Below are 13,682 nucleotides of genomic sequence, written 5' to 3'. Positions count from 1 at the left end.
GGATGGACTATCTCAGTATGCCTTTCCTCCCCATCCCTTTGCTACCCAGGTTCTCTGGGAAATCTTGCCACAACAGCACCAGGGGGATCCTCATCACACTCAATTGGCCAAGACAGTTTTGGTGTGTTGACCTTTATGAATGTTGTTGTCCTTTCCTCCTGTCCCTCAATGTTGGGGCTTTCTATTGGGTTGTTGAAGGTCCACCGGCAGAAATAAGCACCTTCCATCCTCCAGCAGAGGGCTGCTCTCTCTCCTCACCCTACCACAACTTTGATTTCTGAAAGCCCTAATTAGCACCTTCCCATGAGTGATGAAGTGCACACACAGTGGGATCTAAACCTGGTACTCTGAGCTCTTACCAGACCACCCTTTGAACTGAGGGCTACATGTTCCATGTCTCACCTTTCCATGAAGGTTTCTGTCTTAGTTGCTATCACCTTAGCCAGATGGGGAAGCAGATTGGGAGCACTCGTGGCTGACCCGGTATACACCATATTTCATAGAGTTAAAGTCCCTCTTCATCTCCAACCTGAAACTCATCCTAAACTAACCAATTTTCACATGAACCAGCATATTCACTGAACAGTATTCTTTCCACAAACCTCTTGCTTCCAGCACAAAAAAAGGCTGCACTCCCTCAACATGAGACTGGCCTTTGACTCTTATTTGCAAAGAACAAAACTAATTGGGAGAACACAGACTACTTGTTGCTATAGCAGCACAGTTGCATTCAGTCCAGAGACCCTAAGTGACTCTCTGGATACATTATTCAGTGTTTTCAGTTGGCAGGTATTCCTCCTCAAGATGGGGTGAGGGCCCACTTTTCAAGAGCACAAGTAACCTCAACTGCATCTTTGAGATGTTGTCTGGTATTGTATCTGTAAGGTAGCTACTTGGAGCACCATCCGCACATTTACAAAGAATTATATCCTAGTTCAGCCTTCTTTGGCAGATGCAGCTCTGATATCAACAGTGTTAGACATCCATACCAACTGAATCCTTGCACCCTCCTCCTGTTTGAATACTGCTTACCAGCCACCCACTTGTGGAATAGACACAGGAACCAGCACTTGAAGAAATGGAAGCTACTTACCTATAACTGGAGGTGCTTTTAAGATGTGTGGTCCCTATCTATATTCCACTGCCCACCCTCCTTCCCCTGATTTTTTTCTTCAGTAAGAGAAGGAACTGGAGAGGTGTTGGTTCCACACTGCCCCTTATGCTCTCTGTTCAAAGCACAAGGAGAGCAGTGGCATATGCATGAATCAGTGGACACTATTGGTTACAAATTTCCAGTCTCAGGCATATTCGTCCCTCAGGTGGAATACAGATAGGGACCACACATCTCAAAGAACCTTCAGTTACAGGTAAGTAGCCTCCATTTCCTTCATGGTTAGTCCATTTTTGAAAATGGCTTTGGATGGGTCTTAACCATCTTGTGTAAGCTTTGTGACATTGGTTAACAATGCTTTTCTTCTATCTTTAAAGTTGTTACTTAAATAGTTGCATACAAGAGTTGTCTCTTGGTGGTATAAAACTTAATTTAGCAATGCTGTAATTCATCTACATCTTCCAAAGAGCTCCACACAAGTGCGAAGTGAAGTATGGTATGCTGTGCTCTAGTTGAGTGACATGTATAGGTACTTCCCCCACTTGTGACACTTCAAACTAGAGTTTTAAAACACTATTGTAGTAGATGGTTTCAGGTAATATTTTAACTTGGCAGCTTCCTTAGATTACAAGCTACACAACTCAAAGTTGAATTGCACTGAGCTAAAGAACAAATTAAATGTCTCCATTCTACTTTAAAACTGAAACTATAAAGTGACAGGTATCAAGGTCCCCTAAACAAGTTATTTTTGTTTCAATTGAATAGTTCTATGAAGGCTATGGACAAACTGAATGCACAGCTGGATGCTCTCTGACAATACCTGGTGACTGGACAGCTGGTATGGTTTCTCTAATCTTCTCTTGAGTGAACTAATTTAGTTATCTATTCTAGATGCTGTTGTGGACATCACTTATACTGTCCTTAAAGCTATCCCTGAAGTACTGTAATGGACTACTTGAGTTTTCTCAAGTGCAGTAGTAAAGGGTTGTTTGAAGACTTCACTTGAAGCAAGCCACCACCAATAACTAGATGTGAACATAATGTTACAAGGCTGAACCATAAGACCACCCCTCTGTATGGCTTTAACAGAAATTGAAACATGGGTCATAATATCCTTTAGTTTCTGTATATTAACAGAACTAGATGTCCAGAGAACTTAGATCAGCTGTCTACAAACACGATTTGAAACACTGGTACAGTACCTGTTTCTCTCAAAGCAGATAAGCATTTCTCCTGTTCTCTGATGTAATTACATCTAGCTATCTGGTAAGCTAAACCAAATAGTCTTAAATCTGAAATTGTAGCAACTTAAATGTCAAGTGTCCTGCTTCTGAATGGAACATTCTACACATCCTGAGGGAAAACTCTCTGGATATGTTAATGATATGATGTAAAAGTTCATGTCCCAACAGGACATAATTCTGCAGTATCTTAATCTGGTCTCTAGTCAGAAGTCTCAATTGGTTTTCACTGTGAAATCATGCAGTGTTAAACCATTCATTGAAAAACAAAATTCCAAAATACTGCCTTGTGGTAATGATGCTTCTGTGGATACACAGTGATGAAGTATGCATTTTTCTTGTAATACCTTCATCCTCACCTCGGCCCCCGCCCTTAAATTTGATTCCTCCAAGCTAGTACACAAGTATTGTGTTAGACAGCGTGGGGCTGTGCGGAAAGGAAAGATGGCCTTGACTTGCCCAGCATTGCATTGTTTGTCAGACTCTAGAGATTTACGGACTCCTGTTAGTAAAATAGTGCTGTAGTGCAGAGTGTCAGCCAAAGGATGGAATGTCAGTTTCTGATTTGTTTTTAGACTTAGTCCTAAAACTGTAAGCTTGAAAGGCCTGGTAAGCAACCTGAACATAAATGCGCTATTTAAGGCCAATGTCTGTTCTATTAAAGGTCATGTTGGCGCGCCAATGCCTTGCAGTCTCTTAAAACTTGTTGATGTAGAAGAAATGAATTACTTTGCTGTCAAAGGAGAGGGTGAGGTGAGTGACATTTGAGGGTCTATAAGAGGCTTCTAAAGAGATTTGTAAGGGGTTCTTGTCCAACCTTTCTAGCCATCTGGTGAGCTAAAATCAAACAGTCTTATTTGAAGTTAGTGAGCTTTAGGTGCTTGACAAAAGTAGTTCTCCTGGTCTACTTCTGAGTGGAGGAGTTTGACTAACTGCATAAACACAATGGACCTCTACCAGGGGATACCAAGTCATTCTGCCTCAATGACACTGGAGCAGGCTAATTGTTAAGTTGTACATGTCAGCAATTGAGTATAAAGAGTTATTTGCTATTAACTCTTCTATTACAATCCTGCATAATAAAGAGAACTCTGCTGGGCTGAGATTTTGTGGCTATAATTTAGAAACTTGCTCCATTTTGGTGCTTCTAGAGACAAATGGGGAAACAAGAACTTCTGAGAACTAAGTTTCTTTTCCTCCAAATCACTTATTACTAACTTTCTTGCCCATCAATCTTGATTAACGAACTCATTTCAGGTATGTGTGAAAGGGCCAAATGTATTTCAAGGCTACTTGAAGGATCCAGAAAAAACAGCAGAAGCTCTAGACAAAGATGGTTGGCTCCACACAGGAGATATTGGAAAATGGCTACCAGTAAGTCAGCTTGTATTGCTTAAACATGCTTTAGTAAAACTAACTTTATCTGTTAGGCAACTCAGCCATTGACAACATAAGGGGCCTTCCATAGGGTTTGGGGCTCAGTTCACATTTCTCAAAGGTGCTTTGAGATATTCTGTTGCAAAGTACTATAAGGCCACATTTTGTCAGGATGGTCATGGAAGTCATGGAATCTGTGACTTCCAGAGACCCCCTGTGACATTCTCTGCTTCAGCCCCAGGGGCTGCAGGACTCTTGAGCTGGCAGCCAGTGGGGCCCTGGCAGGGTTCCAGAAAAAGGTGACAGCAGCAACAGGGTACCCCCTACAAGATTCCAGGACAGGTGAGGGACTCCTGGGGGGCCCTCCTCAAGGTTCCAGTGATGGGCAACAGCCTCATGTGGGGAAGGGGGATACCTTGGGCAAGCAGCTGGGAGTTTCCCGTTTTTTCTCTTTGGGAAATATGGTCACACTGCAGCTCCCAGCCACTGCTGGCGGGGGGGGGGAACCCATGGAGCTGCAGCAGCAAAAGTCAGACAGGTCTTGGCTTCTATACATTTTTGTTTATTGCCTGTGACCTGTCCGTGACTTCTACTAAAAATAACCATGTCAAAATCTTAGCCTTAACTATAAGTGAAGTCTGAAACAGGAACAAAGCGCTAGCCACTTTTATACTATTGGAAGATTAAAAAAATAGCAGTACCCTAGTCTGCCCACTGTATGATGCTGTTCAGGAGGCTTCAGCAAAATTCCTCAAGGCATTTTGGAATATCTTCATTTATTCCAAATGTGAGACTTGTAGTATTGAAGATGGGTACTTTCAATTATTGGAGTTATTCTATTGGGTACCATAGATCCAAATGACCTATATACATTTCCCTGTAGCATTATGTATGTTCAGTGCTATGGCTAACCAATTCAAAACCACGCTCTGCCCTTATTTAAGAAACCTCTTGCAACTTGAGATGGGTTTGGGTCTGTTTTCTTGGATGAAAACATGGACCATCAAACAGAGGGTGAGGGGAAACAAATCATAGCATAAATGTGCTTATAACGGGTACTGAATCTGTCCTGTATACTAAGGAAAGGATCAATGGTAGGAGCCAGAAAAACAGATTGGTGGCAGCATTGAAGCAGTCCTAGGCTATGCATAAATGTGAAGGGACAAATGACACTTTCCACTCCTTTTTTTCCTCCTCCCTCTAGCCTCAAATAAGGCTTCAGTGAGCAAAAGACTCTAGATCGATTATCTAGCCTAATAATTTGAATGGCTTGTCTGCCTTCCTTTCTCTCTTGCTTTCAGTTTTTCCTTAGAGTGGTATTTAAACAGAGCATACCATGGGACCTCTGTTAAATAGACAGCAAAAACTCAGAACAGTCTCTAAATCAAGAGTACATTCATCAAAAATTATTCCAGTTACAGGCTTGGAGTAAAGTAATGATAGGATTACTGGTTGGTTCTTGGGCTACTCTAAGTATTTATCTTACTGGTATTTAATCTGCCATAGTGTTTGTAAAGCTTTGTAACATGGCTCTACAATGCTTGCCTTCTGTAAAGAGAAATAAATTAAATTCTCTTAACCCACAGAATGGTACTTTAAAGATCATTGACCGGAAAAAGCATATATTCAAACTCGCGCAGGGAGAGTACATAGCACCAGAGAAAATAGAAAATGTGTATATGAGAAGTGAACCGGTTGCTCAGGTGTTTGTCTATGGAGAAAGCTTGCAGGTACGTATCCTTCAACAAGATGCAAATGATAGGTATGGTTAATAATGCAATCTCCCTTTTTAAAAACTGACACTGGGTTAAATTGTATAATTATTTCTGCTTGTTGCTACATTTGACTGTAAATTCAGATTTAATGCCCTAATTGCATCACTTGCATAACTTACTCCAGATCTAAGACAAGGTGGGTGAGGCAATATCTTTTTATTGGAACAGCTTCTGTTGGTGAGACACTTTCAAGCTTACACAGAGTTCTTCAGGTCTGGGAAATGTATTTAGCTGTGCCACTGAATACAAGGTGGCACAGATTGTTTAGCATAAGTAGCTAACATTTCCAGGGACCATTTGAAGTGAAGGGCTGTTAACTGGCCACTCCTGTCATGGGCTGGGGGACTGGGATGAGTGGGTGGGTTATACATTGATGTAATAAGCCATAAATATAGTGCTTCTATTCAGTCCATGATTTTTAGTGTCTAGCCAATTTATGAATTTAAGCTCTCAGGCTCATTTTTTTTGAAGGTGTTGTGCCGATTTCCTTTGAGGATGAGAACTGAGAGGTCAGATAGTGATCATTTTGTGGAAAACATTCACCTTCAGCTTATTTGTCTTCCGTAATATTTCTGAGAGCTCATTTGGGAGCGTAGTGATTGTCTAGCTTTATCCACATATTGTTGGGGCATTTCCTGTAGGATCCAGGGACCTGGAAAGTGTTTTGGAGGGGGTGAGCAGAGGTTGTTTTGGTTGAAGCAGTGGAGATATGCCTACAGGTTTTGCATCTGTTCTGGCAGGGTCCGGTGCTGCTTTGAGTGAGTTGTTTCCTGGTCTGTGGGGAACTTGCTTCTAATGAGCTTGGAGAGGTTGGGGTTAGTCTGAAATCCAAAAGAAAGATTCAGGAAGGATTTGTCAGGATGTGGTCCCACAAGTATGGGCTGTAGTTGTTTGATACCTTTGTATGGGTTCCAATGTGGAGTAGGGGACAACTAGGGCTGTGCTGCTGGATGGAGTTTAATTTCTTTATTGAAGCAGGTTCTCTTGGGATATTTGGGATCCAAGCCAGGCTAGACAGGGGAACCAAAGTTTCTGGTTTTGGGTACTAATGAAATGCTGCTTAGGTTGCAAACCCTTCTGAAGGGGAAATGGAATTTTTTTTTAAACTGAGATTCAAGTATTAATATACTTTTTTTGTCAATCTTTCAACCTAAAATGTGGTCTTTAAAAAGTATCCTTTAAATTTGCAGGGTAACTGTTTCCAGCTTCTAAATGTAGAAAGTTGGATATGAAAGTTGTAGTCAACATTTTATGTTGATTATATGTTACAATAACTTTTGCTTCCCAGATTTTTTTGCAACTAATTAATTATGAAAGTGTTGATCTGCATGTTGACTAACAGTGGGGAAAACTGGGAGCTTCCAGGAAATTCAGTTAAACGTTTATTCAGCAAATGTGCTTTTATTTTTATTTTTAGGCCTTCTTAATAGCTATTGTCGTACCAGATGCAGAGACTTTGTCTAGCTGGGCCAAGAAAAAGGGATTTGAAGGTTCATATGAAGAACTATGCAAAAACAAGGTAGGTGCTCTAAAATGTAGAGTCCAATCATTGGTCTTTTCAATTCTTTAACCTGTAGAATGCAATCTATGGTATAACTTTTTATTTATTTTATTAAATCTTGGTAGGACCTCAAAAAATATATTCTGGAAGATATGTTGAAGGTTGGGAAAGAATCTGGCTTGAAGTCATTTGAGCAGGTGAGGAAACTCTCATTGTAGCATTTGTGCAATTGGAATTGAACTCCACTTTCACTCATTACCTGGCTCTCTAAATGTATCAATACCTGCATAATCTGACTAGGCAGAAACTGCTCTGAACTACATTCTTCATCCCTCTAAGTGATCTGCTAAATATACAGTATCTGTATACTACCACATTTTTGTAAGCCCATTTTACTATGGGATGCAGTCAAAGTAAAAGTGAATCTAGGTTAATAGTTGTTCATTTTTCAGGTCAAAGGCATTGCCCTGAGCATGGAGATGTTTTCTATTGAAAATGGCTTGTTGACACCAACACTGAAGGCAAAGAGACGAGAACTACAAAAATTCTTCAAGTCCCAGATAGATGAACTCTATACTAATATCAGGATGTAACTGAGGGGAAAAAATGGGTTGAAGAGAATGGCAAACATCCAGACTACTGTTGGCCTTCATATTTGTATTGACTACAGCAAACATAGGGAAGGAAACTGTGCAATCATTAACTTGTACAAAAATGGGTACCTGCCATAGGAATATTGAAGAAAATGGAACATTGCCTTACTGTCCAGTTATGTTGCAGACCATTTTTATGGTGACCTACAATTTCCAAAATTAGCCTTAAACTGTAAATGTAACTATGTGATTAAGTTATTTAAACTTCCTCAGCCAAAAATGTGACCTTTTTTTGTTAACCAGGGAGTTAACATGTTGCCAGCATGTTCCTGTCTGCAGGATACTCTGCAACTGTCCACTCCAAAAAATTTAGCATATTGGAGAGGTCTCTGTATTGTACTGCAGGGGAAATAGTTAATCATCAAATAAAAAGCTATAGCTGGTAACACTGCTTCTTGCATTAGTCCTGAAATCGGGTAAGACCGTGCCCCACTGAAGAGAACTCCCTTCAGCATGCCCCATTGAAGAGAACTCAGAAGCTTACTCCTGTATAAGCTAGAAGTTGAATACCAATCAAAGGAATATACCCCTGTGCAGGAGGTGAATGATGCAATATTGGCTCTCTAAATTAGTCTGTTTAATTCTTCTGCATTAGGAAGGTGGATGCAACTATTTCATCAATGTAGCAAAAACTATTTAACACAAGCTTCAGACATAGTTGTGTAAATGGATCCAAACTCTGGAACAAGACTGGATTTTAGAGAAGGAAACCATTCAAGAGGTTGACTGTGCTAATGGCCAGGTAAACTTACACCTTGCACTAGCCATGTGACTCCTGCAATGGGCCCATACTGTACTTAATCTGCTTTGTTCCATTAACATGCCAGGTGCTCTAAACACATAATAGCTTCTGTCGCTCCCTCAGCTGTCTGATTTAATGTATGAGCAATTGAGTATCTTGATTGAAATGGATGGGAGCAGAAAGCAGGATTTTTTTTTTCCGTCCAACACTTCGAAGCACATGGAAGTATTCAGACAAGTCAGCAGAGGAGAGAGAGAGAGAGACACTTCCCCTGAACAAATTCCCACATATAGTATAAAAATACACAAATTAAAATCTTAGTCCACCGTTCATTTGGAAAATTGGCAGAACTAAGCCTTGTTACAGATAAATATTGACCACTAGCATTCATTACTTTTTTTGGAAATATGGATATATGTAAAATACAAGCACAAGGTTTGCACTAAGATTTGTGTGATTGTAATGCATTATTTAGTATAACTTCATACATGTGTACCCTAATTGCACACGTCCAAATCAATGCTCTTAGAATATCAAGTAACTTGTTACATGGGAGTTCAAATGTTTGCTTAGTGTTGGCTATTTCTATGTTTTATAAACCAAAACAATTTCCAAAACCAATGAAGGAAACCAAAATAAATATTTCTGCATTTCATGTGAGTGGAGCACTTATTTTTCAAGGTAAAAATATAATGGCTGCTAATGTGCTGACAGAACATGAAATAAGACTATACATCAGACAACAGCTGTAACTAAACATTTGGGTATCTTAGTAAGCAATGAATCTTCATACTTGCAGTATTTGTCATATAGGAGAAGTGGTAGTTCTGGTTGTTTAAACTTGTCTCTACAAAACTAAGACACCCAAGGATAACGTCTCATCTTGGCCTACTGCTACCTACCTACAGACTCTTGGTTAATATGCCTATAACATTAAGACAAAGCATACCTCATAACTTAAACATACTTCATCAGCATAAATAAATTGATTCCATTCTCAAAGGAAGCACAAAATATCTGCAAATACCCTCTCAGGTCTGAACTTCCTTGCAAATAGCTGGCTGTTGTAATCAGTATGTGGATGCATGGATAAAGGTTACATTCTTAAATATAAACCTTTGGCAATTGAGATTGTCAAAACCACATGGGACTGAAGCTTGATATACAAGTTGTCATTGCTAAGGTAAATCTGTTCTCTTGTGACGTACTTCGTAACACCTTAAATTCAGCCTCTAGAACCTTTCTAAGAGGAGTGGTGGGCTTACAACTTTCTTGTTATCTAGTTGACTCATCTTGACCATTTTCAGTCTGGTTTTTTACCTAGGTGTGGACTGGAGACCACACTAGTTGATCTGGTTGGTGATCTAAGGATGGGAGATCAGGTGTCAGTGCTTTAATTACAGCTATAGCTGTCCTTGGTATCTTATCAGAGTGGTGTCCGCTTATCGGCAGATAAGTTGGGGGATGGGGGTTGATGGGGCTACTGTAAAGTGGCTTTGTACTTCCCTTGCAGTGTTCTGTTAACCAGATGGTAAAACTGTTCCATCTGGGAGTGTCTTGGGGAACTCCTGCAGAGCTCCTGTCACTCTGGTGCAGTGTATATACATGATGCTCTTGGGAGGATAGTGAGGGGCTTAACTGTTGTGTCCCTGCACCTTTCTCCAGTCTGGCCCAAATGATTGTGACACTTGATGCCTGGGTGACATCAGGGCCTGCATGACAACCTGAACCTCCAGTCTAGAAGAGAAATTGGGATGCAAATAGCAAGAATATCAGCCTTTCTACTAGGTGTCTTTCATTTGTTTGGGTTTGCAAACTATAGATCGGTTTGCAACTCAAGTACTACTAAATATCAGGTAGCCGTAATAGGACAACTGCCTCACTTAAATGTGTCTAGGAGGCTGCAACTATTCATCTTAAAGGCAAACCTTTGCAATGGTCACCTAACGTTCAGGCTGGACTGACATGAACTCTGAAGGAGCTATAACTTGACAATGTAGAAACTGAAGCTGGTACAGAATGCAGTGGTCAGCAGGGTAAATGAAGTGTCATGCCATGAACAATAAGATCTCTGTTCTCCAGGACCCACCCTGGCTGTCAGAGTTGATGGGTGGATTTCAAGGTGCACAGGGACTTCTTTTGACCTATAAAACCCTATTAAGAGGATCTACCTGCCCGAGAACATCTCTAGCCACATGGCATGCCACTAGAGTGGAGAATGCCATCTTGAGTGCCTTGGCTTCACTGGCATAAAGAATGGGCTGGTGGCAGAGCATTTTATGGGGCAGTCACAGCCTTGGAATGTGAGTTCCTTTCCTGGTCCAAAATATCCTAAAATCTTCCACAGTGGAAAGCTCATCCAATTTGAAAATTGGAAGAAGGGTGGGGAATTATTGGAGGAAGGTGCTGCTGGTCTGTTGCTTTAAGTCCTTATACTGTGTTGCTGGTGAGATTATATTCTACTCCATTTTATTTATGCTGGGATATTATTGATCAAGAGTGCAGAGAGCATATGGATATGTACCTTTCTTGGCACTTATGTGATAAATATTAAAATGTTCAACCATACTACTTGGTTCTGGACACTGATTTAAACCAAGTGAAGACTCCTTTGTATCAAGTTAAATCAGTCATCACTTTGCCTAACAATGGTGGTCCTCAAGACTGGTTTTTAAGGGTATGGCCTATAGTGTAATTAGACAACCACAGCTGACCCATGCCAGCTGATTCAGGCTTAAGATCAGGGGCTGCTCAACTGTGGTGTAGAGGGTCAGGCTTCAGCTGGAGCCTAAGCTCTAGGATCCTCCCTTCACCCTGGAGCCTGGGCTCCAGCCTGATCCCAAACATTTACACTGCAATCAAACAGTACCTTAGCTAAATCCAGAATCAGCTGCCCTGGGCCAGCCGCAGGTTTTGTAATTCTAGGGTAGATATACCCTAGATTACCTCTCACTTTGGTTCCTGGATGGATTTACTGAGTTGCGTAACTAATGATACTCATCTTCTGTCTACACTGCAGAACAGTGCAAACTAAGTGTTGGGTTAAAACAGCAGTGGAAACATGGCCACGGTACCAGCTACTGCCTCAACAGCCATCCTAGGGTTGAATTTAAGTTTTTGAATTTGAGCTGCTATCAGGAAGTGTGGGGTTGAAGATGAACTGAAAGCACTGCTATCTTAATTCATGTTCGCTAACTTGAGTTAACACTTTGTGTGTATGCAGTCATATCCTAAATCTGAGTCCTGTTGTGGTCGTGGCATACTGCACTTCTGTAATAGAAACAGCCTAATAACTAAGTGCCTTTGAGAGGTGGGGAGTCCTGCTTAGCCACAGGGACAAATGTTTCAAGTGTATTCTACATTCACTTTGTTTATTTTAGGGCTGTCTATTTAATCGCTCAAGTATCAGAGGGGTAGCCGTGTTAGTCTGAATCTGTAAAAAGCAACAGAGGGTCCTGTGGCACCTTTGAGACTAAGGCCTGGTCCCCTCTAAGCCCCCACTTCGGACTAAGGTACGCAAATTCAGCTACGTTAATAACGTAGCTGAATTCGAAGTACCTTAGTCCGAACTTACCGCGGGTCCAGAGGCGGCAGGAAGGCTCCCCCGTCGATGCCGCGTACTCCTCTCGGCGAGCTGGAGTACCGGCGTCGACGGCGAGCACTTCCGGGATCGATTTATCGCGTCTTAACCAGACGCGATAAATCGATCCCAGAACATCGATTGCCTGCCGCCGGACCCTCCGGTAAGTGAAGACGTACCCTAACAGAAGTATTGGGAGCATAAGCTTTCGTGGGTAAGAACCTCACTTCTTCAGATGCAGAAGTGAGGTTCTTACCCACGAAAGCTTATACTCCCAATACTTGTTAGTCTCAAAGGTGCCCCAGGACCCTGTGTTGCTATTTAATCGCTGTTAGCTTACATAATTGACTCAAATTAATCGCGACTAATCTCAGTTCTAATCGCATTGTTAAACAATGGAATACCAATTGACATTAAATATTTTTGGAAGGTTTTTCAATTCATCTCCTACAAGTACTGTAGTGCAATCTCTTTATCATGAAAGTTCAACTTAAAAATCTAGATTTTTTTTGTTACATAACTGCACTCAAAATAAAACAATGCAAAACTTTAGAGCCTACAAGTCAACTCAGTCCGAATTCTTGTTCAGCCACTAGCTAAGGCAGACAAGTTTGTTTACATTTAGAAGATAATACTGCCTACGTCTTATTTTACAATGTCACCAGAAAGTGAGAACAGGCATTTGCATGGGAATTTTGTATCCAGGATTGCAGGGTATTTACATGCCAGATATTCTAAACATTGATACCCCTTCATGCTTCGGCCTCCGTTCCAGAGCACATGCTTCCATGCTGATGATGCTCATTTAAAAAAATTATGCATTTAAATAAACTGAGCTCCTTGTGGGAGAATTGTCTCCATCTCTATTTTATCCACATTCTGCCATATATTCCATGTTATAGTAATATCAGATTACTCAGCACATCTTCACTTTAAGAACACTTTTGCTGCAGATTTGACTAAACTCAAAGGTACCAATGTGAAATTTCTAAAGATAGCTATGGCACTTGACCCAAGGTTTAAGAATCTGAAGTGCCTTTCAAAATCTGAGAGGGACGAGGTGTAGAGCATGCTTTCAGAAGTCTTAAAAGAGCAACACACCGATGTGGAAACTACAGAACCCGAACCACCAAAAAAGAAAATCAACCTTCTGCTAGTGGCATCTGACTCAGATGATGAAAATGAACATGTCGCTTAGCACTGCTTTGCTTTGGATTGTTATCAAGCAGAGCCCTTTATAAGCATGAACATGTGCTGGAATACTGGCTGAAGCAGGAAGGGACATATGAATCTTTAGCGCAGCTGGCATGTAAATATGTTGCAACGCCAGCTACAACAGTGCCATTAGAACACCAGTTCTCACTTTCAGGTGACATTGTGAACAAGAAGCAGGCACCATGATCTCCTTCAAATGTAAACCAACTTGTTTGGCTGAGTGACTGAACAAGAAATCAGGACTGAGTAAACTTGTAGATTCTAAGTCTTTTTGTTTTGTTTTTAAATGCAGTTATTTTTTTAAACATGAACTTACAAATGCAGAATTCTTTCATAAGAGATTGCACTACAGTACTTGTATTAGGTGAATTGAAAAATACAAATATTTGCACTGTAAAAAATTGTAATAAATAACAATACACTGTATATAAATTGAAATCTACATATTTGAAAATGTAGAAAACATCCAAAAATTTAAATAACTGGT

The 13,682-nt window shown here is 40.7% G+C and overlaps 1 protein-coding gene across 6 annotated transcripts in view; it reads left to right on the top strand.

Annotated features, from left to right (window-relative positions):
* Window positions 1–9,055, top strand: part of ACSL1 (acyl-CoA synthetase long chain family member 1) — a 78,872-nt gene extending 69,817 nt beyond the window's left edge. For 4 of the 6 annotated variants that reach the window (XM_065596783.1, XM_065596786.1, XM_005281979.4 and 1 more), the window contains exons 15-21: window positions 1,877–1,949; window positions 3,017–3,105; window positions 3,610–3,726; window positions 5,316–5,459; window positions 6,922–7,023; window positions 7,131–7,202; window positions 7,458–9,055. In XM_065596783.1, the coding sequence (XP_065452855.1) occupies window positions 1,877–1,949; window positions 3,017–3,105; window positions 3,610–3,726; window positions 5,316–5,459; window positions 6,922–7,023; window positions 7,131–7,202; window positions 7,458–7,598 (738 nt within the window). In that variant the 3' untranslated portion in view covers window positions 7,599–9,055. The remainder of the gene's footprint in view (window positions 1–1,876; window positions 1,950–3,016; window positions 3,106–3,609; window positions 3,727–5,315; window positions 5,460–6,921; window positions 7,024–7,130; window positions 7,203–7,457) is intronic. The other 2 variants (XM_065596788.1, XM_065596787.1) reach the window with 1 other exon arrangement.
* Window positions 9,056–13,682: the final 4,627 nt, after the last annotated feature.

This window comes from Chrysemys picta, chromosome 5, assembly GCF_011386835.1.
Source record: "Chrysemys picta bellii isolate R12L10 chromosome 5, ASM1138683v2, whole genome shotgun sequence".
Classification (NCBI taxonomy): domain Eukaryota; kingdom Metazoa; phylum Chordata; order Testudines; family Emydidae; genus Chrysemys; species Chrysemys picta.
Note: the sequence above shows the minus strand (reverse complement) of the source record. Positions and strands in the feature narration are given on the sequence as shown.